At 41.0% G+C, this 24277-nt stretch overlaps 1 protein-coding gene across 2 annotated transcripts in view; it reads left to right on the top strand.

The window, feature by feature from the left end:
* Positions 1-24277, top strand: part of BUB1B (BUB1 mitotic checkpoint serine/threonine kinase B) — a 35979-nt gene that overhangs the window by 653 nt on the left and 11049 nt on the right. The window contains exons 2-19 of one of the 2 annotated variants that reach the window (XM_019552195.1): positions 509-568; positions 818-962; positions 3750-3946; positions 4050-4231; positions 4355-4554; positions 7847-7941; positions 10516-10742; positions 12634-12746; positions 14280-14407; positions 14775-14824; positions 15637-15721; positions 16129-16231; positions 18248-18534; positions 19703-19893; positions 20652-20795; positions 20962-21074; positions 21343-21504; positions 23050-23192. In XM_019552195.1, coding sequence (XP_019407740.1) covers positions 509-568; positions 818-962; positions 3750-3946; positions 4050-4231; positions 4355-4554; positions 7847-7941; positions 10516-10742; positions 12634-12746; positions 14280-14407; positions 14775-14824; positions 15637-15721; positions 16129-16231; positions 18248-18534; positions 19703-19893; positions 20652-20795; positions 20962-21074; positions 21343-21504; positions 23050-23192 — 2625 coding nt within the window. Of the gene's footprint in view, positions 1-508; positions 569-817; positions 963-3749; positions 3947-4049; positions 4232-4354; positions 4555-7846; positions 7942-10515; positions 10743-12633; positions 12747-14279; positions 14408-14771; positions 14825-15636; positions 15722-16128; positions 16232-18247; positions 18535-19702; positions 19894-20651; positions 20796-20961; positions 21075-21342; positions 21505-23049; positions 23193-24277 lie in introns of both variants that reach the window. The other variant, XM_019552194.1, reaches the window with a different exon arrangement.

Genomic DNA, 24277 nt, shown 5'->3' with positions numbered 1-24277 from the left:
TACAACCAACATCCCTGTCTTCATTATAGTAGCGCACCAGAATGCAAGAGGGATCCTGTCAAGTGGGACCATACCCCTCAGGATAGTTACTTGTGGAAATGTATTAAAAAGCTGTTCTTATGCTGGCTCTTGACAATACCTCTTCACTCTTGGCTCACAGCCTAGAATCTTTTCTCTTTTATTTAGCTCAGTCTGTGTCTGCTTCATGTATCTCTTCTTGTTCATGTTTAATGTTAAAGTGAGAAATTTGTTTTCTTCCTTATTAGAACCTGGTCAGTTTGGTTCAATATCACAAGATGCAAAACTGGATTCTTGAACCATTTCTTTGGCACAAAAATGCAAGAGAACTTTTTAATATTAAGTACCATTTGAGACACTAAAACAGCCTTTCAGTATTAAATATTTTTTTCATTGGAGAAGTAGTAATATGAGGGTGGGTCCAAGGATATTGTTTTCTACTGTGCTATCTATATACAGTGATATTTATGTGTTGTGATATTTCTTCTAGGGAATTTGAATCTGAAATCCGCTTTTACTCTGGAGATGATCCACTGGATGTCTGGGATCGGTAGGCTTCCTTCACTTTCACTACAATGGGATAGTTCAATCCCTTGTCACTGACATTTGTAGAGAATTCTACTGAGGTGTGTTAATGAAAGGGAAATACAGTTATTTTTGTTAACAGAAAACCCACTGAGGGCAAGGTTTACTAAATAAGTGCTTATTGCTATTGAAATCCACTATTTTTCATAAATCTCACTTTCCTTAGCTGTCCTTATATTGTACGTATATTGAAGTCCTATTATCCTGTCTCTAGATATATCAAATGGACAGAACAGACATTCCCTCAAGGTGGAAAGGAAAGTAACCTTTCAGCAGTGCTGGAGAGAGCTGTGAAGGCACTTCATGAGCAACATAGATACTACCAAGATCTTCGCTACCTCAGTCTTTGGCTGAAATTTGTGAGTGTCCCTCAGATTTATGGAGGGTTGGAGTGCATTTTTCTGAAGCTTTTGGATGCCACTTCAGACATAACTGACCTGCTTTTCTTGGTACATTGCTGTCTTGGGGATAGCTCATTCAGTTTCTTTAGGGTCTTGATATCAGCCTCTGAGTTTTTGTCCCATTAGTCGAGAAGTCAACAAGAGGACATGCTTCATGTTTATGGCTTGCTTAAAAGATAAAAATTGGGTATTACTGTGACTGGTTCTTGTACAGTGTCAAGATACATGTTTTTGTTTATCAGTGCAAAAAGGCCACTGACTAAATCATAGAATTACAGAGAAGTAGGGCTGGGAGGGCTCCAGAGGTCATCTAGTCCAAGCCCCTGCCTGTGGCAGGATCATCCCTATCCAAACCACCCTTGTAACCATAATCGAAACTCTGCATAAAACTATTATCAAGCCTGTGGCAACATAGACCTAACACCCTAACCTGCCACAGGTAAAATGGGAACCACAGTAGCCAATGTCCTACTTCTGTAAAATGTTGCCAGTATACTCTCAAGAGGTCTGCGGTAGAGTGCCCTACCCTCACACTACAGAGGAAGGCAAAAACCCTCACAGTCCCTACCAATCTGACCATGGGGTAAAATTAATTCCTGACCCCAAATATGATGAGATCAGTCTGATCCTAAGTGGAGGAGCAAGACCTTTTAGCCAGGAACCTCCAGCTTTGCTTCCAGCAGAAGCATTGTCACACCCCAGTCAAAGTCCACAACCATGGCTTGTAGTCAATACCCAATGCCTCTGAAAAAGCTTAAAAACACCCTGACGTAGCAGAAAAGTGGGTAGGAGCAGGGACAACCAGCAAAGCTCAGAAGCATGGGAAGTACCCACGGTAGAACATAGACATAGTTATGCTTAGATCATCCCTGACCAGTGGCTGTCCAACCTCTTCTTGAGCACTTCGAGCACTATGTTGATCAATAGCTGTGTTGTCAGTGATGATGTGTAAACTTTCTGTGCAAGTTGAATACTTTTTTTTCAAAAATATTTGGCTGAGGAAAATATGTAGGAGGAATTTTTTTTTTTTGACTGACCTAGTTCTACTATTCAATATGGGTAGAATTCTCAGATGGTTTCCAGGATCATTAAGCCTAAATAGCTATGCAGCCTTTTTCAGAAGTATGCATTTAACAAAGTAAAACCACATCTTTCTTTAGTTTTCTTGGTTTTCACTTAGTCACTTAAACCTCCTCCTGCTCTGTTTGTAAAATCAGATCTGAGTTGAAATGTGTTACTTTATTCTCGAAGTTTGAGGCCCTGTGATTCAGTATGACTTAGAGCTTTTTATTTTTTATCTTTTTATTTATTTTTTACAGAATTCTTCTCTCACTTGTTGCTGCAGGATAGGTCCACACACTCAGAGAAAACTAACAGCAAAACTCGCTATACACAGAGAAAATGGGAATTGGGGTTTCTTCCTTTTACTCTTCCAGGGTTATTGTTTTTAGTAATCTTTCACTTGTACTTATTTTAAATATTATTTGTAAAATAGTGGATGTAACACTTAAATACAGGGTTTTAATTTTGTTTGGTTTCTATTTGTTTAAAAGACACAGTTGGATCATTTGCAATAGTTGCCCAGCAGCCTCTCTCTGACTCATTTTCCACTCTATATAACTTTACCAAGTGAGAGTACTTCCTTTGATGTATTAGTATTTCGCAGAACATTGTATTTGCCGAGCTCCCTTTTCTTTATTATTTGTCAGGAGGGAGACTATCTTTAAGAATAAATGTCTTGCATAATAGACGGTTTTCTTGCTAGTATCACATAAACACTTTATAAAGTTCATATCCTTTCTGCTGTCCTTAAGACTGATTTCAGTGGTACTTCAACTGGAAAATGAGAAATTGATCCTGAAACGGTTCCAGACCTCTGTAGTCAAGATGAGGTGAGAATCCTGCATTGTGAATGGCAGCCATTATCTGCCTGTTAACAAACAGCATAGCTGGTGGTACAGTCAAAGAATAGTGAGAAAGAAAGAGAAATTTCTTTTTTTTTAACTTTGATTTTTTACTGGAAGGAAAGCAGGCTTGTGGAAAGACTTGAATTGTTGGGGCAAAAGAGAGTGTCCTTTCTCTTTGTAATTTATTTAAACCAAATTTAAAAATGTGAGACCCAGCAAAATGGCCATTTTCATTGTTCTGTTTTGTAGATGGTACATGTGTTGAGTGCACTGCATCTAGATGGCTTGAGGTTAGTAATGATGGTCTTAAAGTCACTGATCTGAATTCTATCTAGGCTGGGAGTGATTTAAAGTTGCTGCTATAAAATGCACACTTGGTGGTTTTGCTCTGGTTTCCACTAGTTTCTGTTCTTTTTTCAGCCTCTCAACATTTCTGGCTATTGACAAGTCTAGTCTTGTGATTTTTTTCCTGAGGATTTACAGGATGTCTGCCCTCAAACATTCATAAAGAAAATGATTAAAGCAAAATATCTATTGATAAGTTTGTAGGTTGGAATTAAGTGAATGGCTATAACAGTATCAAATATAGTAAAGGTCAAGCAAAAAATAGATGTTAAATACCAGGAGAGAAACTGTTTCCTACTGAATTATTTTCTGTATCTTCTATACATTTAATATGATTTAACACTATCTACTGCCCTTGAAACTACTCCTTTGAAACTTGCCTTCTAACCAGTGGAAGCCTTACAAGAGTATCAACTAGTGGGAACTAGCCCAGAAGTTTTTCCTTTGAGTTTGGTACAGTGAGACCTAAAACATAAAATTTGGACTATTGCAGGGAAACTGCTGCAGTGAACCCTTGGATCTGTATAGTTATCTGCACAGCCAGGAAATTGGCACATCATTGGCATTATTCTATGTCACATGGGCAGAAGAACTTGAGGCAAGAGGAAATTACAAGAAAGCAGATTTAATATTCCAGGAGGGGATACAGCGGAAGGCTGATCCTCTGGACAAACTACAGTCCCATCACAGGTAAGCATGACTCCCTAATGGACAGAAAAGCACATTTGTTTTGCACAGTTCTAAATGGGTGTCATATACAGTGGAGTTCACATTGGTTTCTGAATTTCTTTAGGCAGTTTCAGGCCCGTGTCTCTCGGCATATCATTCAGGGACTTGAGGAAGAAAGTAATGATGAAGAGGAATTCAGTCTTCCGGGCCTTGCTGAACCTCAAAGAAGTTCGCTGGCAGATCTGAAAGGCAAGGGGAAAAAGACAATGAAAGCCCCAATAAGTCGCGTAGGAGATGCTCTTAAAGGTAAGGTGAGCTGGGCAGTTGTCCTGGTCCTTAAAAAGTGGTGTTTTATGTTGCAAAAATATGCAAAAAACTGACGTCTGCATTTGAATGTTTATATCCAACTTATTTCCTTGCTACTTCTAGTCTCAAACCGAGGCCATAGCATCCTGAATCAAAGCTCTCAACAAATGTCAAATGGTCCAAATTTTGCTGTGTTTGATGAAAATACAGCTTCAGCCTCTGGAACTGAGTTTCCTGTACTTACCCCTCAGCCGTGGGCAGCACTTCCAGCAGCAAGGGCTAAAGAAAATGAACTAAGAGCAGGACCTTGGAATTCAGGCCGGGTAAGAAATGTCAAGATTTGTTTGTTTGAGAGAGGATGAGGCTATATGAATAGGTGACTTCCTCAGTCTCTGATACAAAGCCTATGTATGTATGCTGTTAAAGGCCATTATTTTTCCTTCATTGGAGATTCATTGTTTGAATTTTCATATTTTCTGTATTTTCTTGTGTATCTCACACCCCCAAATAAGGTGCACATCTTTTCTTTTTTTTTTCCCCTCCAGAAGGTGCTATGTAGAAAAATAAAATTTTTTTCAGTCGTGGCTGACTGTGACATAGATTAAATTCTTCTGGAAACAGTGTGTGTCCAGGAAGTGTGGCATCACAGGAGGCAGTCTGGGTAAGGCAGCAGGAACTTGCTAGTATGGCAAGATAGCAACATACCAAGAGTAGGCAAAATGCAACCCAGGGGTTGAATGCGGCCCTCCAGGCCATTCTATCTGACCTGCGCGGCCTCTAAAAAATTTAGAATATTAATATTTATCTGCCCCTGGCTGCCTGTCATGCAGCCCTCTATGGCTTGCCAAAACTCAGCAAACGGGCCTCTGCCCAAAATAATTGCCCACTTCTGCCCTATACCCTTGCAAGGGCAGTAGCAAGACTGTTCTTTATTGTAAATTGTTCTTTATATAAGTTCCTCTATATCATAAGCTGTTTTCCACACCACATGCCTCGACAAGATACTACAGCCTGCATGCAACAGACTTGCTCTGAGCCAGCTCAGTTGCTGTTTCAGGGATGAGCTACACACCTGCTTGCTAGGACCAGAGAGAAGTGGCAGCTTCAACCTAACCAAACTTCACAAGAAAACTTATTCCTAGAATTTCCTTAAAAATCATCCACTCACTTCCTCTAGGTTGCTCTCAGACTCTTTTAACTCCATTGGGGTTAACTAACCTTCTCTTGTCATAATGAATTATTGGAATTTAGCAGCTTTCTGCAAAGTTCTAATTCATGCTAATTAGGGTGGCAAGCCTCTTTTACTCTGTTCCTGACTCCATTATATGAGGAGCATGAGAGGTAAAGAGTTGGTGGCCCAAGAATAGGGGTGAAATTGTATGTTGATTGTTGCATTATGAGAACCAAGCGGAAAGGTTGATTTAACTTGATTAGTTAAAGCTAAGTGGACCTTATACAACCTGTGGAATGAAAGGTGTTGGGCTGCACTGTTTTTAAATTCATGAAAGGGTAGGCAGCAACTTTCAGCAGGTTTGATATCTAGAGAACTCCTAAAGGTATGAACTGTTGTAAGTCAAGCTTGAAAATAGACTAATAAGGAGTTGAAATGTAGACTTAATAAATAATTGATGGGAAATTGTTTAGGCAGTAGTTTGTTCCATCACTGTATGGAAGTTTGCAAGTACATGGTATATACAAGGGTATAACAGCTGACTCCAAGATTACAGAAAACAGTTGCAAAAAGGAAAATTGAGTTAAAGATGAAGTTCTTGAGGCTATTCCTTACCCAAAAGAAGCAATTTAATCTCTGATGTTGACTGAAGAAAGCTGAAATGAAGTTCATTTTGTCTTTGTAGGCACTTAGACGTCCTTTGTCACATTCCTTTGATCAGGGCAAATGGAAAGCGTGTACGGGAAGATGGGAGGAGCTGAGCATCGTCAGTGTAAAACTAGTTAAGCCTGAAGGTTAGAAATCAGTAACTGAGTAGGGAAAAAAAAACCCCGTGAACTTTGTGGGAACCCAGGAAAAGAGACTGACAGCAGATAGAAAAAGGAACTTGGTTAAAAGATTAGAATAATTCATATAACTTTTGGTTTAAGTAAGTTGAAAGGAATGAGAAACTGAAAAGGTTGATTGTTTGTTTGATAAATTTTGTCACTTCTGCTCTTGTCGGTTTCAAGTAGAGAATGCAGTAATTATACTATCTCAGTCACTTGTTGTTGGCTTGCTTATCAAATTCACCCTGCTTAAGCCAGATCCAGACCCACTGAGAGGTGGCATGAGCAGCACTTTGTCAGCACAGCCATAGCTTACCCTCCAGCTACCAAAGGCCGTCTCCAACAGGGCCCTGAAATTCTAAACTCTGGAGTAGCCCCTACGCCCCGCTTGCCTTTCTTCTGAATTCCTGGATCTGCTGGCTTGGTATGGTCCATGGGCTATATGTTTGGTACCCCTGCCTTTCTTTTATGCCAAGGCACATTTTGGTACTTGTAGAAAACTTCACAGAGGGCTGCAATTAACAAAGTGTACTTGGATAAAATGTAGAGCAGGGGTTTTCAGGGAGTGTACCCCTTCTGGTTACCCTTCTGGCAGAGCAGAAAGTGGAGACTTCCCCCTCCTCCCCCGTGTCCAGTCAGCAGGGTGGTACCTGTGCAGCCTGCAGAGGGGAGCTGCTGCACTCACCTGGACCACCCCCAGCCGCCCTCCTCCTGGAAGGCAGCAGTACAGGGTGGTGGGTAGTGGCGCTCTGTCCCCGCCTACCCATGCGTACCCACTTTCCAAGTACCTCCCGTTAACAACCCCTGATACAGAGCATTGATTTATTATTTTTTGTTAACGTATGTTTTTACATTTGTCTTGCTTATAAGCAAGCAGAAATCTTATTACTTGAAGCTCTTTGTGCCTACATATTGCATTGTATTCTGAGATGCACAGAGGCAAGTTGTGTCTCTACTATAGTCAGAATGAAATGTTTAACGATATAATGCGAAAGTTAATGGGAAAGGTCAGAGGAATAGTTTGCCAGTAGTTTCAAGACAAAGGTATTGTGTTGTAGAGTTAAGGGAAACTTTAAACAAGCAGGTAGGGAGGAAATGTGAGGACATGAAACCACCGTGTTCTATCTTTATCATTTTGTCCCCAGGACCATTTGGCTTTGTTTAAGGGCTTTTGTGATATCAGATGGTGTGTGAGGGAGGAAATGGTGGGAGAATGGTCTAGAGGCTTTTAGCAAGGAAAGGAGAGTATAGTGCCATGTAACAGGTGAAAATAGGAGAATATAAAGGTTTGTTGGTATCATCTGGAAACAAAACAGGAGTTAGATATCTTCAGCATGTCCAGTTAGCACTTAACAGGGATACCTACATTTCTTGGAGGACATGGGGAAGGGATATGTAACTACTTTTCCAGTTGCTAATGGCCACTTAGATGTATAGGTGGCTTGCATTCCAAAATGAAACACATTCTGCATAAATGGGTTTTGTGGAGAAAAGGTTTCCTAAGGACTGTGGATGGTTATTATCATAAGGGTTGGGCAGAAAAAGATCTGAAGACTAAATCAGGCTTGAGAATCTAGGAATCTTTATGCTGTTAACATGTGATTTCTTCTCCCTTAGCGCCCTCGAAGTAACATGAACTGTGGTGCAGAAGTGCCTTGTGTACTGCCTGCTTTTACCCCATATGTAGAAGAGTCTGCCCAGCAGCAAGTCATGTGAGTTTCAGTCTCTCCACATTTGTTAGATGGGAGCTGGCAGGGTGAGAGGAAGGATACAACTGCTTTGAAAGCCTCAAAACTGCCATCTACAATTATGGCCACTTTGTCTGTGGGTATATCTACACCGCAGCCTGAAAGTGGGATTGCAACTCTTGTAGACTAGGGATGTGAAACTCATCTGGCTGCATGGCCACATAGAACCGTGTGCCCTTTACTGGCTCCCTGTCACATCCAGTGTGCATGGCCAGTCCAGCCCTACGTGCTGCATGCAGCACATACAGGCCCCCCTCTGGGGGTTGCGTTGCATGTGGTATGTGGGCTGGACCTGGCAGCACAGAGGGTCTGGGGCACAGGCTGTATGTGGCACCCATGCTGGACTGACTATTCATGCTGACTTCAGGGCCAACCAGGTTGGGCCCCAGGATGTCCATGCATGTCCTGCAGTGCACGCCCCATGATAGCCTCCTGTGCTGTGTGTAGCATCTGTGGTGCTGGGTCCCCCCCATGCACTAAACTGGCTCCTCATGCTGTACGTGGCATGCAGGGGCAGTCCGAGACCCATAGGCCAGATCATAGGGCTCTGTGGGCTGAATCTGGCCTGTGGGGCATATATTTGAAACCCCTACGGTAGACAAACCTGAGCTAAGCTTAAAATTATTAGTTTTGGTTCTGACAGTCAGTTTAGCCATGGCAGCAGAGGCTCTTGTTCAAGTTGCTCAGCCCTGCTCAGGTTGCTAATTGAAAATGGTCTAAGTGTAGCCGTACAGACATCTATATCTGAGCCAGCTACTACAGGTATGCGAAGCAGGCCTAATTCGATTTGGATTTGGCCTGAATCAGGGACAGTGATTCGATTTATTGATTTGTATCACTGTCCCTGATTCTATTTGGCTGAATCTGAATCTGAAGATTCAGTGTTGATTCAGACAATCAGTGATTCAGACACAGATGCAGCTTTAAGTTTTTTTTACATACCTTGAGGTAGCAGGTGCAGCTTCTGATTTTTGCGATGCTGGGGCATGTGGAGCATCCCACAGGATGCAGCGAACCCGGAAGTGAACCAGAAGTACTTCTGGGTCTCCCAAGAGTATGCTGGAGGGGGGTGGTGGCGCTTCTCCCCAGCTTGGCAATTGGCCGTGGAGAGGCCTCCCAACGTGCTCCTTGGCAGACCCAGAAGTGGACCTCATGAACTCATGAGCTCCTGCTATCTAAGGTATGTAGAAAAAACATAAAGCTGTGTCTACGTCCAAATCTCTTAGAATCGATTTGGAGGGTTCCAGTTTGATCCAGAGAGATTAAAGGGTCCTCCAATTCGATTTGGATTTGGAGATTCGGCCACTGAATCAAGCCAAATGTCTGCTGAATTGAATCAGGGTCCAAAGCTTTGCAGAGCCTTACTAGCAACCTCAAAGCTACCTCAGGTGACTGCATGTTCTGCAAAAGGACCTTTGGACTGTTGGCATCATATTCAGGTTTGTAGCTGTTTTCTGCTGTCTTTGGACTTCTTGAGACTGACTGTATATAGGATTTTGTTCTGAAATAGACTGTCGAGGTTTCCATGACAACCACATCACTTAAGTATGGAGAAGTATTGTTGTTTTCCTTGAAATTAGCTTCCTGCTTGCATGCAGTTCTTGATAAAAATGCCTTTAAATCCCAAGAGACAGTGATGTTCCATTGCTTCATATAGCATGGAAAATTCAAAATTTATTTTTAAATAGCAAGTCTCTCTCTTTTCTTCCTTTTATTTTTGTAGGAAAAAAGGGAAGCTGTCTGGGCAGTAGCTATGGCAAGCATAATTGTCTTGCTATAGAAAAGGAGAGGAAGATGTTAAAATTATATTCTAGGCTTAGTCAGAAGGGAAGAAAACAAGCTTTAAGAGCTTGTGTATAACTCAGATTTCCTCTGACAATTTCATCTATTAAATGTGAAATTTTAGTTGTATCCAAAGGTATACCATAATTTTAAGACAAGTACTTTAAATTTAAGACACCTTTAAAACAAAGCTACAAGACAAGCCATCCGGTTTTTTTTGTTCTTCCTCCTCACATGTATTGTATGTTCTTCTTTTAATACGAAGGTGTATGTCTTTATCTAATGAGCTCCGCAATAGTTCAAGGCTTGTGCTTATTTGCTAAGTTAACACGATGTGATATATATGTTAGGGGTAGTGACTGATGGCAAATGCTTGCATACAGGTTCTTGGACCTAAAGATACAATATTCCGCTCTAGAATGTGCAACCTGTGTAAAGTAGCATGTATATTATTTACATATTACTGTACTTTATCCGCACATCTTTTAGTACTGCTTCCTAGGAGCACCATTATATATAGCTAGATTTCTCTTTCTGTGATTTTGTTCATTTTTTTTCTCTGTTGCTTATTTTTCTTATCATATTGCCCATATTGTTCTGAACTTAGTTAGATCTTTCGTACAGTGACGATCCTTCGTACAGTGATTATCCCTGTTCTTCAGATCCTTTGTACGGTGATTATCTCTGTTCTTCATCTGTGCTTGCTTCTCTGGGGGTTATGCAGCAAATATTAACTCTATTTATTTATTTTTTTAGTACACCCTGCAAGATTGAGCCCAGCATAAATTTTGTTTTAAGTGTCCGTAAGCCTGGGAAGGAGGAGGATCCACTACAGCGAGTACAAAACCATCAACAGGACACTGAGGATAAGAAAGAAGTAGTTATGTACTGTAAAGAGAAAGTTTATGCTGGAGTGGAAGAGTTCTCTTTGGAAGAAATCCGAGCTGAAATCTACAGGAAGAAAGCAAAAAAGAGAAGGGAAGGTATGCATCAAAATGTTTTGATCTCCAGCTTCCTCAGATTGACTCGGGGAAGAATACACTTCTGGATTCCACATAGGCTGTGTCTGTTCTTACATTCGTCTGGTGGCAAACAACAGCTGCTAGAACACATGCAAATCTGCATCCACAAGTGTCTGGTGGCTTCAGTTGGTAGTTATGCTGTTAGAGCAGGAGCGGGCAATTTCAGGGGGAGAGTCACTTACTGAGTTTTGGCAAGCCATCGAGAGCTGCATGACAAGCAGCCAGAGGCAGATAAATACTAATTTTCTAAATTTTTAGGAGCCCTGCAGGCCGGACAGAATGGCCTGGCAGGCCACTTTTTGCCTGCCCCTGTGTTAGAGGGCAAAGTGCACCCTGGGAAAGTACCAGGTGCTGATTGGCCCTCATTAGGTGATTGAAGGTATGAGTGTGTGTATGTTTATCAGTGGTTCTCAACTTTTTTTTTTTTTTTTTTAGATTCAAGCCATCCCTGGATAGACTTAAGGCACCCCTCAGAAAATGCCAGCTCTTGGTTTTCACTCTTTTTTTTACCTACAGAAAAATAGAGCAGTTTTTATGTTGCAAAGAGCTGATAAAGAACACAACTCTGAATTTCTGTAGCCTATCTTGTGAATCATGTTTGCAAACCTAACAGTTCTAACATTGTGTGTCACCCCCTGGCACCCTTGAAAGGATCTTAAGGCACCCTGGTTGAGAATCACTGATTGTTCATGTTCAGTCAACTGTTGAATCACTGCAGAAACCTTACCTTTCTTGCCAGAGGCAGAGTAGCTCTGCTAGTAGAGTATAGGATTCTGCTGCCTGGGAAGATATTTAAATCTGAATCCACTTTGTTTATTGGCAGAAATGAATGTTTGCTGACAAAACTGTTTTTTTTAGACCAGTTGTGCTCACCTTCTCTGGCCCTTTGGGCTGGATGAGTGGTGCAAGGCCATTCTGCAGGCTGGATCCAGTGTAAAGTTAGTCCACAGGTGCAATTCCATGTGCCAGAACAAGCCACAGAGTGACTGTACACCAGCATGATCCAGAATGTAGGGCCATGTCAGGTAGAACATGGGAATCCCCCTTCAGGTCTGGAAATTTGGCAGTGGGAGAGCAGTGACAGTCTTAACTTACCATGACTCTGGAAGTAATTAATGCTGCTTCTGCTCCCCTGCTGCCAAATTTACTGGACCTGTGGAGAGCCCCATGGGGCAGAGATTGCTGACTGCTGGTCTAAACTAGTGGTGCTCAATGTTTTGTGATGGTGGGCCAGAATGGCGGGCTCCATGGTGAGTCAGTGCTAGGACCTAGCTGCTGCCACTATTGCTTCTCCATGCCTTTTTAGCAGCAGCATGGCACAGCAAAGCTCTCTGTCGCCTAGCCATGGTGTGGTGTGGCACTACATGAGCAAAGTCCTCGCTGCCAAACACTACTGAAGCTCCAGTTCAATGAGTTTAATCCAGTGGTTCTGTGAGCTGCTTTCTCACCTGTGAGCTGTAGATTGCTGATCCCTGGTTTAGACCGTTTCATAGTGTGGGAGTTTCTGTTGCTGTTCACTTAATACATTTATTTTATCCACAGTGAGATACTAGAAAGAGCAAAACAGCTGGCCACACTGTAGCTGAACATTTGTTTATGCTCAATGTAGAATATGAGCAGCAGAGAGAATTCAAATGTATAAAGAAAACTTACATAGTGTCCCAAAGATTATGGGGTGGTGTATGTCACTGTGCTACACAGTGGCTCAGCCTTACTGGCTGACAATCCCCAAAATGATCTGAAAGAAGAAAGCGGATCTTTTTGTCTCAAGTAAAAGGGTTAATCCAGCACCATCAGAAATTGAGCTGTACCTGGCAAATGTACCTTCTTATCTACTCCCTTCCCCCTTTAGAGGAATTTTGGGCCATAGCACAGAAGAAAGAAGAGATGCAGAAGAAGATTAAAGAGCTAGAGAGAATGCTAAGGGATACACGAGACAACCAGCAGCAGAGAACACATGAGCAGGTAACGTCTAAGGCTTACATTTCTACTAAAGTATTGAAATAAAAATATACTGAATAAATGATCTCTCCTTAAGTTAAAAGTATTTACTTAAGACCTGCTTTTTAAAATCAGAAGGTAGAGGACATCTCTAATTTTTTTATCTAGCTTTATAAATATGGCATAACTTGTTATGCTTTAAGTATAATTTCTGTTGTAACTGTTTTAGGAGAAAATACTTTTCTTCCTATTTTAAATGTATGTAAGAGTATGATAACTTAACTAACTGAAATGCCTAGAAGTAGTTTGTTTTAAACAGAATTCTAATTTCCATCCAGTGGACACAACAAAACATGGGTAAAAAAGCAATTGTCTAGTAAAAGATGCCTAGAAGGATACACTATAATTCAACATGTTCAATATTCATTCATACATATGAGGAAGGGTACTGTGATACCTGGAAGCTTGTCTCTGTCTATCCCAACCTTTCAGTTGCTCCAAAAGATATCACCCACAAGAATTCTTGCCCTTATGCCTTTAAGCAATTTTATTGTTTAACAGAAACTAAGAATCTGAACAAGTACGCTTTTTTTCAACCATGATTTTATGGCACTCTGGAGTGTCTTTGAGATTCTTTTAAAGGTGCTGTGGGATCCTGAGTACAGTTAGGTGTGCAGATACCTACACGCAATTCACAAGATTAAATTCGGAGATTTCCATAGTGTCAAAAGCATTGTGACCTGTTGTAGTCTTCCTGAATTCTTTGGAACAGAAGAGTTGCTCAGTTATTTTTCTGTAGCTAAAAAATAAGTGAAAGCTAAGAGCTGGCACTTTCTGAGAAGTGCCTCCAGTCCAGCAAAGTTGAGAACCACTGATCTAGACCAATATAAAAAATATATTTTTTCAAATAAAATAAAAAAACATACTAACCAATGATAATGACATTTTACCTAGGGAAATAACAAAACCGTATAAATAAAGCTATTTAAAATTGTTTTTAAATCATGATTGAAATGAGTAATTTAAATCAGTTCTGTCTGGCTTTAATTTTGGACAAGGCTGTTACGTGCACTTTATGGAAGTTTCATAGATTTCATAGATTTCATAGACATCAAGGCTGGAAGGGACCTCGGGAGATCGAGTCCAGCCCCCCGCCCAAAGGGCAGGAAGTCAGCTGGGGTCATAGGATCCCAGCAAGATAAGCATCCAATTTACTCTTGAAGGTGTTCAGTGTGGGTGCTTGAACCACCTCCGCTGGCAGACTGTTCCAGACCTTGGGGGCTCAGACAGTAAAGAAATTCTTCTTTTTGTCCAGCCTGAAACGGTCTTGCAGGAGTTTGTGACCGTTCGACTTAGTCATCCCTTGGGGCGCTCTGGTGAACAAACGTTCCCCCAGATCCTGGTGGTCACCCCTGATAAACTTATAGGTGGCCATCAGATCACCCCTGAGCCTGTGCTTTTCCAGGCTAAAGAGTCCCATGTCTCTCGTCTTGGTAGCATGGTTTGTTATTCCATCACAATCTTTTTTTTTTTTTTTTTTCTCCTTGATGGCCACAGCTAACAGAAGAGAAGGAGCCCATGAGAATGGAACCTGGTTTGATGGGCGCTTCAGCACCTCTTAAAGAGCAAGAAGTATCTTTCTCCAGTGAAACAATGCCTGTGAAGGAACTGCCTCATGTAGAAAGGTAGTGAAGTGTTATTTTTGAACAGGCAGTAAAAGGTTAAAGAGGTCAGCCTCTTTCCCTTTTTGTCAGCCTCTTTCCTTTTTTCTTTCTTTTTTTTCTTTTTTTGTTTCCTTTTGCGGTAAACTTGCTTAGTCCTTCCACAAGCTCTTGGGCTGGGGGTTTTGCGGGGGAGTGAAGGGGTCTCCATGTCGAGAACGAAGGTCTCCTAGCATATCAGCTTCTGAGCAGAATTCTTCTGAGGAGGTTAATGTCGATATATTAAGTGGCACAGCTTTTTTCTTTTTCTTTATTTTTAAAGTTTGCTTGGGGTTGAGAGAGGTGTGAGAGAGAGTAATATAAAAATGTACCTGTATCTTATTCACAGCGGTTCCCAGCTGGTGGAAGATAACCAACAGCACAAACCACCTTGCTCTGACAGTAAGTACTCTTTAAACTGATAAAATTTGGGGAGAAGATTATACAATATTTCTTTCAATTTAATATCAAGAGAAAACCATGCCTTAGAAGAATGAGGATCAGAACATGCTAATTATAAAAGGTTCTGGCCATATTCAAGAGCTTAACAAGCTCAGTGGTGTGTGTTCAGAGAGCTGTGATTATTTAAAGTGACTTTCAAGTTGAATCACTTTTTTAATAGTTGAGGGTCCTTCCCCTTTTCCTGTGCACATTCGAGAATTTCATATTGTCATTGAGAGCAATACCAGTGTAGAAAAGCTTTTGGAGGAGCTGGAAAAATTTGGAAAGAAAAAAGGGTTCTATAGCATTCCAAGTGTAGAATATTATCTATTTTATTTTCATTGTTGTGGAGGATGTAGACTAAATACATTTTTCTTTTTTACTTTTAACCTGTGGTTATACCTAACTAATAGAGATAATGGAGCTGTTAGCTGCATGCCAAGGAACTTGGAAAAAATGTGTTTTTTGGATGGTGAGGTTGACAACAGAAAGTTGAGATCAAGCTTAGAAAAAAAGGGTACAAGTTATAAAGAATACTCCAGACAGATTAGGTAGACTGACAGATCTCGGAGGGTAAAAGTATCGCTCTTCAGCACAGCAAAACCAAGTGTCATTTAAACTCTACTGAGCTACTATTATGCTTAAATACCATACTATAAAGTTAAACATCCTGCTAGGACTGGTTCTTTTTGTAAGATCTTGAGTGGGTCCTGAGAACTACGGGGTCTTTGAAAAACTGTCCATACCATAAAGTCTCTTGTTTTCTTTTTCAGGTGAAGGTTATCTTCTCTCACAGAGACCTACTGTGCCTTTCTCCATATTTGATGAATCCTCTGCTTCAATAAGCCAAAATGTCAGGTAGAATCATTGGAACTATATATTGGAGAGTGTGGAAAATCTTATGGCCTAGTCTTACCCCTTACCTACTCTCCTTTCTGTTAGCAAGATTACTTTCTGTGTCTGTGTTGTTCCTTATTGTCTATCTTTTGGCTTGTCTTATACATTTTTCTTTAGGAGACTCCATAGTCTCATAGATATCATCTGGAAAGATTTCCCTAAGATTTACCCTAAAACTTTCGTATATGCCACCCTTAAAAAGATTTTTCACTGTTACTGGTAAGTAGGTTTTGCGGTCAACGGGCAGATAAGCAACACCTTCCATATCAAAGCTGAAGTGGTGAACTTGAAGTGCTGACTGAAATAAGTCTCTGGAACAGAGACACTACTTATTTATAAATGTTTCATGAAATATTGTTTCCTCTTAGTTGTCCTCTAGGCCTTCCGCAGAAAAGTGTCCATCGCCCACTTGCTGTTCGTAAACCTTCAGAAAGTACCACCTCCAAGGAAAGTACACCGCCAGAAGCCTGTGTAAGGACAAATATCCCTTATAGCAACTTTTGTGGGGAAAGAACAGGTATAAAACAGTAATAATGTTAGGATATCAGATGAAGAACTACTGATAGTGATTAAGTAACTCTTGTCTGCCAGCCCCTGAAGAGCTTCAGATGACATTGTATATGGCTTGCTTATTCTTTCAGGCTTTCTGATTAGTCTCTTTGAGAGAAGTACTATAGCTTTTATGGGGTGGGAGGGATGCTTTGAAATGGTGTTACATAATCAGTGTTAACATAGTACTATAATTGCATGATTCTTTAGTTCTTTTGAGGATCTGAGTCCTAGTCCTTGTGTCAGAGTTATCAGCTTTCTTATTTTGTCCAATTAGATTGTTATGGACAATAATATTTGCACAATCATAGAAGTTCTAATAATTTTAAAGTAGCAGGGGAAATTGCATCAGAATGGAATTTGGTTACAGAATAAAGCCAAAGAAGTGGAGAAAGTGAAGAAAACTTTATTCCAAAGAAAGTTGTTATTCTGAGCATAAAAAGTTTCATGGAAAAGGCATTAAGATGAGAAGGGAAATGGTTAGAGACCAAGAAGAGTAGCTGGGCTACAAAGTGAATTTGGGGAGGAATAATGTGGGAGGGCAGTTAAGCAGTCTCAGATGAGCTTCAACTTTGAAGGAGGTAATGAACAAGTAAATGGATTTGAAGGGTGTAGGAATATATAAACAGAATGGCAAGATGGAGACTACTGGATATAGAATAGCTTGACGAGAATAAAAATGAATGTCAGGGACAACAGAGTTTTAGGAGGAAGCTGATGAATTCATTTTTTGGCATGTAAATATGGTGTGATATCTTTGGAGATATATGCATCTCCTCAGAGTAGAGGGGTAGACAGGAGTGTGCATCCTAGTGGTTGGGCCTTGCATGCTGATGTTGTCAACCAAAAGACTAATGGAGAGATCCAAGACAAGCTTATAGAAAACAACCCAAAGGAAGGAAAAAGGCTAATCTACTGAAGATGGTTCTAATAGTGAAGGACTGGCTAGAACGTTAGGAGGAGAACTAGGAATAAACCATTTTGAAAGCTGAAGAAACTGTTTCAAGGCAAGTAGGAGACCCATAGTGTCAAAGGGGCGGTGGGGGAGCGTGAGTACAGAAAAGAAATCTTGGGGAGATTAGACATTAGTGACTTTGGGGGTCGTGTATTTTGTGTTGGAAAGGTATTTAATGTTTGACATTTTTTGATCAGTTACTTATAAAGGAGATAGCTGCCACTGGAATTCAAGAAATGTATTCAGGAATACTTTCATTAATCATTAAAATGTAGCCATCTCTGCCATGCACTGTAGTAGCCTCTAAGTAGTTCACATCAACCGTACTTTAAACAGTAGCTCAGGATTAAGAAATTGCTATCTAACTGAAACAATACAGGTGAACCTTAAGTAGTCAGAATTCAGTTGTCCAGCTTGAATGAATGGTAATACCTTTCATAAGAAAAGCCAGGAGGAGAGAGAGAGAGAGATGCCCTTTAATAACGATTGCTTGGGGGAGGTAGGACATATTTGGTGACTGGATTGAATAAGGGGGCAGTCTGAGGAGGTGTGAAAAGAGTGAAGAAAGAACAGTCTTTAAAACTTCATCACTGCCTCCAGTGCACTGGAAAGCATTTTAGAGGGGTAGGCAGGAGACTGCAGCATAGTAGGTAAGCCTTGTGAGAAGTACCTAATGGAAAATCCAAAGACAGGTATTTAGGAAACCCTCAAAAACAAAGTTGAAGGATAACCATCTAGGATGATTTTAATAGTTTTATATTTGCTTATGAACTGGTAAAAAGCAAAAGACCATGTACAGTTTATTAATAAATATAAATGACAGCATAACAGTCTGCCACATAGAAGGGTTAAGGCTGTTTGTGTATGGAAGGAAGGTGAAAATATGTAGTGCTCTTGAGTTGGAGACAGTGGGGAGCACTTGGATCATAATTGAAATGGTTAGAAACACAAAATCCGTGTACTTCTTTTTCCACTTGTTTCAGAATGAGCTCAATGGAATTGAACCCTTGATTGAAGATGCAATTTTGACAGGCTCCTACAAGAACAAAACCCTTTGTGCCAATCCGGAAGATACGTGTGACTTTGTTAGGGCTGCCCACTTGGCATCAACTCCCTTCCATGGGGTAGGACTACAGAGAATCCAAACTCCTACTGATCCTGAAAGTCTCCTGAAGAAAGAGTGTCCGGAATCCAAGAACATGTGTCTGAGCCAGCAAATCCCTGCTTGTGAGGGTACTTACAGCGAAGCTCTTTGCATTAAGAAGCTGAGGTAATATTTTGTAAATTGCAAATTTTGGCTGCTTGCAGATACTAAAAAAAATAAAATATGGCACTTTAAACTCTGTTTAAAGCTTCTGTGTTAAGCCCAACACCTCTTCTGAGCATGTAGCACATTAGTTGGACCTGACTCACCCGACATCTGTGTAGATCAGGCACTTTAGTACAGCTTTTTGGACACTTATCTAATAGCTGATTGAATCAGCTATTAGATAAAATGACAAAAAGCCCTGCTAAAGCTCCCAATGTCTACAGATGCTGCAGAGCTGGGCTCTAGTAGTGAGCTGTGTCTGATAAAGCACGTTTTTGGGTTTTGTTTGATTTTTATTTTATTTTTTTTAACATCTTCAAGCAGCCTTTATGTGCTTTCTTCCTGTTTTGAGTCCAGTTGTTTGGAGGTTTTCTATTCTGACTTCAGAAATTACTAGTGTGATAAGTATTACAGACCAGGTGCACCTAGTGCCTCATTTAGCACTGTTTTAATATGTACAGTAGTTCTGATTCTGGACCATTGGGGACTGAGGGAGAAGGAGCTTAAGAAATGCAAACAGGATAACAGGTTGAAGTTAAACAAAGTGCTGGTGAACAGTAAGTCACTGTTTTGTACTGTTGTTAGTAAATTAAACTATATAGTGTATCTTTACTTAATCTAGAGCTGAGTTTGACTACTCAGGGTACACATCACTGTATAACAGTAAGATGTGAATGTATCTGGCCTATTCCCTGACCAAGTTTGGTAGTAGTCAGGGAGAAGAGCAATGTTGATGCATGAGAGAGTGATGGTTGTAGTTTCTTAGTAAGCAACATGGACTAGGTTTTAGTAGCCTAAGAGAGGCGAGAGCCAGAATAAATTCTACAAAGATCTCTTGTATTATACCAGCCTTCTTTATCTGAGGACAAGCAGGGGCCTAAAGTATTTAACTGGGACATGAAGGGGAAAATTTAAGTGAAATGTTTGTAGGATCTCAGATTTTGAGTATAAATAACATGGCTCCATCACAGGATTAGACCACACAGGGTTGGTTCAGTCTCTGCTGCAAGATGAGAAGGGGTTTGTGTCTAGTAGAAGAAATAAGGATGTCTGGCATAATTTGGGTTGGCATTATCTAGGCACTGCATCTAATAACAGACTGAAAAGCTGATAATTTTCTTATTTACAGCCCAATTATGGAAGCAAGTCAGGAAGATGCCTGCTCTTCAGGTTCCTCTGTCTCCTCAAGATCTTCCATTTCCTCTGTCACGCAAATTTCCACTATTAAATACCTGCATATCCCTGAGAAATTGGAACTTATTCAGAGCTTGCCTGTTGAAATGGCTAGCGATCCCAGAGGTATCACTGAAAACGCAACTAGTAAGTGCCAGGACTACATTTCATTTGGGGCAGATGTCTCATGATATGTCTCATGGACAAACACACATTTTAGCTGCCTTTAAATGGAAGGCTTAGCTACCTTTTAGGAGCATGCAGTGACTATTACCATCTAATGGTTATGTCTATGTGAGCTCCAAAGCAGACCAGAGGCAAGATTCCCCTACTAGCTTCTCTCCCACTCCCCTCTGCTGTGCAGCAACTGTTACAGTACTTTGTTAACCCTTGCACAGCCAAATTAAGGCTTTTACAGCCCTGATCTACACACAGACTGGTGCAGCTGTGAGAGGGTGAGTAAGGGTGAGGCAGGGAGCCTGCAACCCCTGGATGAGCTTATAAGCTTTAGTTCATAAATGATTACTAGAAATGGGTCGAAACCAGAATATGTAATTCAGTGTAGCTTGACTGGATCTCGTTGTGGTCAGATAAATGTATTTAAATGTGTGGGGAGGGGGGTTCCCACCACCCCCCGAAAAAAAACAACGAACCAAAATGTAACAAGCTAGTTAAATGTTTTGCACCCTGAGATCTGAAAGTAACTTCAAAGGACCTAAGTATTAATCATTCCACTTTACAGAAGAAACAACGGGCAAAAAATTGACTAGCCCAGAGTGATGCTATAATTCACTAGTGGAGTGACAAGTTCAATTACGGTTTTACAGTAGATATGCTGGTTTCGCAAAGGCAATTCACAATTAGATCTTACCCATCTACCAGTTTAGTCTATTACTTTCTTCCAGATGACTCGACCAATTTGTTATGGACCACAGAGAAATGCAAAAAGCTGTTGAATCCGTTACCAGAATTATTGACTACATCTCCAGATTTTTATTTAGAGACTGGGCCCATGCCTTTGATGGAGTTAGAGAAAGAAATTGAACTGGGTAAGTAATAGGTAGAACTTTCTGGGTTGCTGTTCAAACTGGTTTTGGAATCTCTTTAGTTTTCTTTTCTCCTCAAACTGAAAGTTTGAGATAAAACTGCGATAGCATATTGCTTCTAGAGATCTTAATTTTGACTTTTTTGTGATCTTTTAAACTTTCACAACAGGGAATGAGATTTACAGTATTAAACGGGAATATTGGACCAATGAAGATGACAAGATGTTCTTTGCTGTACTAGCCAATTCTGCCCAGTTAGGTGCAAAGGGATTTGCAATCAAGGTAAGGCATATTGAACTGTAAAATGTTAACTTTTCAGTCTCCAAGGTAACTTACAGTGAGATAAAAATCTGGTCATGGTATTGTAACTATTTTGGAATAGAGAATCTCAGATCCTGTTTCTAACTCTTACTATGGAAGAACAGTTTCTGACCCTGTATAATTTGAGCTTCTCAGTAAAATGAAAAATGGCTCCCTGAGCAGTATGTGAAAATGAACAGTTTAGTTTTGCCCCATCAGTAACTTGTATCTTTTATATACTTTCTTGCAGGTGTACTTTCAGCCTGCACCATGGGATTTCTATATTACACTCCAGTTGCAGGAGCGTCTAAATACTGACTTTGATCAAAGCTTCAGTGAAAATTGCAGCTGTTTCTTATATCAGGATGGCTGTGTTGTTCTACATAGGAAGATAAATTGCTATACTCTCTCGGTCAGTGCAAACAAACTAAATGAAATGCAGGAAGTAGGGGTGCACCGATAGACATTTTGGGGGTTGATACCAGTAGCCAATAAGGAAGCATATTGGTCGATACTGATCTAATTTCCGATACAGGTGCATGCAGCTGGTAAGTTGGTGGTGGTGAAAGGGGAGGGGAGAGGAAAAGGGGTTGGGGAGGTGCAGATTAACTCCCCTGCCATGAGGGAGGAGTGGGGCATAGGCAGGCGCTACCCACCCAGGATGGGGTGAGGGCCTCAGCTTGTTGGGGGGGCGGGGTCCTGTCACTGGCCACCCTGGGAGGGCATGGGGAAGGTGTGCCCCCAGATCTGCATGTGGTGAGCGGGTGGAGCTGGGGCTGTGCCAGGCTCTTGGTGAGGGCTGGGTTTGGGGCGGTGGGTGTTGATCTGCCGCCCCCTTCCCATGCTCTTTCCCTTGCCACCACAACAGACTTACCAGCTGCATGCTGCTGGGCTCTGCTCTTCATTGCCTGCGTGCTGCACTGCGGCTACATGCACATATGGGCATTTATTGGACAAATTATCAGCCACTTCAGGCCGATTTTCCAATATAGCCAATTTTCTCTCTGTTGGTACCGATCTGATATTGGACCAACATATCGGTGCGCCTCTAGTAAGAAGACTTGAAATGTAGTGTAGGTACAAATACTGAGAGTTATGCATCCTTCCTGGGTGTTGGACAAATGCAGGTGACTTGGGAGAGGTGGATTAAACAAAAGACCCCATCTAAACACAAGTTCAAAACATGTTTTATTTGCTATAAACATGTAGGTAGGTTGCCCCCTTCCTAGTCTTTTGTTTCCATGTACAAGAAAGAGTTCCTTAAACTCTAAGCTTTCTGGTCATTGAGGGCAGTGGTAGTGTACTGAAGCAAAACCACTTGCCATCCCTCAGTAATGTTTGTTATGTAGGATTCCTAAGTCCTGCCCTTGGGAACCAGTGCACTGTAGGGAACCCAAACTTTTTGAACCAAAAGATTAAACCTTAATTTCTTGCAGACCTCTGTTCACCTGTATCAGACATTAATTGTTCCATTAGGATTCCCTGGACAACCAGCTGACCACTTACCATGGCTTTGTGGACTAGGTCTTGGGAACCATTGTTCTAGCAAGTTCTGCATTTCCAGGCTACAGTGACCGAGTGAACAGCATTACCTGTTAGCAGGGCTCCTGTTTTGAATTATCTTTGGTCAATACAGTTTGGACTGTAGCATAAACAAGACTTGGTATAAATGCTAATTTTCAACTTCAGTTAAAACACTCTTACCCCTGTTATATTCAGCTATTCTTGAACAGCTGAGTGCACACTAAGGACTTGCAGAGGCTTGGATTGTGTTGGGTTGTGCCTGGGGGAAATCCTGATTATATATGAATCTGACCAGGGAAGCCTGAACTAGAAAAACTTCCTAGCATCTCCTAGAGCTGACTGAAAAAAACTATTCATAAACTAGTAACATTAACAACTCTGTTTTGAAGCAAAAAGATTTTATATTGTCCTAAGTTCACTTTTCTTTCTTTAGGATGTTATTCAGAGCTGTAAAACTATTGGTGAGGAGGTGATTATGTTGGTTGCTTACAATCTGCTTGATTTAGTGGAAAAGCTACACAAAGCCGAAATTGTCCATGGACATCTGCGTCCAGAGGTGCTGTTCTTGGGAGACAGGTTAGTTGCCTCTTCAGAGGTCTGGATTAATGCATTTAATGCAAGTTCTACCCTAAGGTTTATTCTTCCTTTCTTCTGCATGACTTGCTTGTGAAGTTTCAGGAGTAGAAGGGAAGTAGGGTAGGAAAGTGTGGATAGACTAGGAAAGTGTGGAACATATAAAAGTTATATGTAAAACTAAATACACATTATATGGTTACTGTTCTAAAATTAGCAAAATTTCCATTGATGCTAATTATAGGAGCTTGAACAGTGAGGTTCAAAACACTTGAATATTCTGTTCTCTAAATAGTCTAGTCAGTTCCCCTCACGATTCTATTCTGAATTGATTCAGAGGATGGCAGTATTTATTCAAACTTTTGATGAAAGAAGCTTCCCTATAATTCCTTTATTTAGTTCCTCTACCTCACGGTTAGGTAACCTTTTTCAGCTGTGGGCCAGAATGACCCACTCCAGGGCAGGTGCTAGGACCCAATTCCTGTTGCCACTTGGGAGAACACCTGCAGCCAAAGCCCCATATCCACAGGCTGGATCCAATATCCAGTCCACAAGCCTTAGATTGCCAACCCCTATTTTACTTTGTTGCTGAGGTTGCTTCTTTGTATGCTTTTGTTGCCTCATTCTCATTTTTGTAGCCTTGCTGTATCATTCTTACCTGGAACTTAAAAGCAAGGAGATGAGAGAGAGTGTTTCTACCTTCTTGGAGATTCCTATGCTCCACTTTAACATTTATCCCTGTCCTCCCTCCCTGACATCTCCAAAGAGTCAGTGTGCCCTTGTCTAAACAATGTTAATCTTTGTTAAATGAACTCTGTGTAGCTGAGTATTAGTGATGGAACTTTTGCTTTGCAGGTAATATGCTAAATTCTGATCTGTTTTGTACTAGCATAAACCCAAAGTAAATTCACTAATGTCAGGAGAATCAAACCTGCTTTGTGTCCTGGGCCAGATCTGGACCTTATAGTTTCATAGTAGCTAGAGTCGGAAGGGACCTAGGAAGATCATCTGGTCCAACCCCCTGCCTTGGCAGGAAAGAGCACCGGGGTCAGATGACCCCGGCAAGGTGCTCATCTAACTTCCTTTTA

The sequence above is a fragment of the Crocodylus porosus genome, unplaced genomic scaffold (genome assembly GCF_001723895.1).
Source record: "Crocodylus porosus isolate Cpor-Errol unplaced genomic scaffold, CroPor_comp1, whole genome shotgun sequence".
Lineage (NCBI taxonomy): Eukaryota > Metazoa > Chordata > Crocodylia > Crocodylidae > Crocodylus > Crocodylus porosus.
Note: the sequence above shows the minus strand (reverse complement) of the source record. Positions and strands in the feature narration are given on the sequence as shown.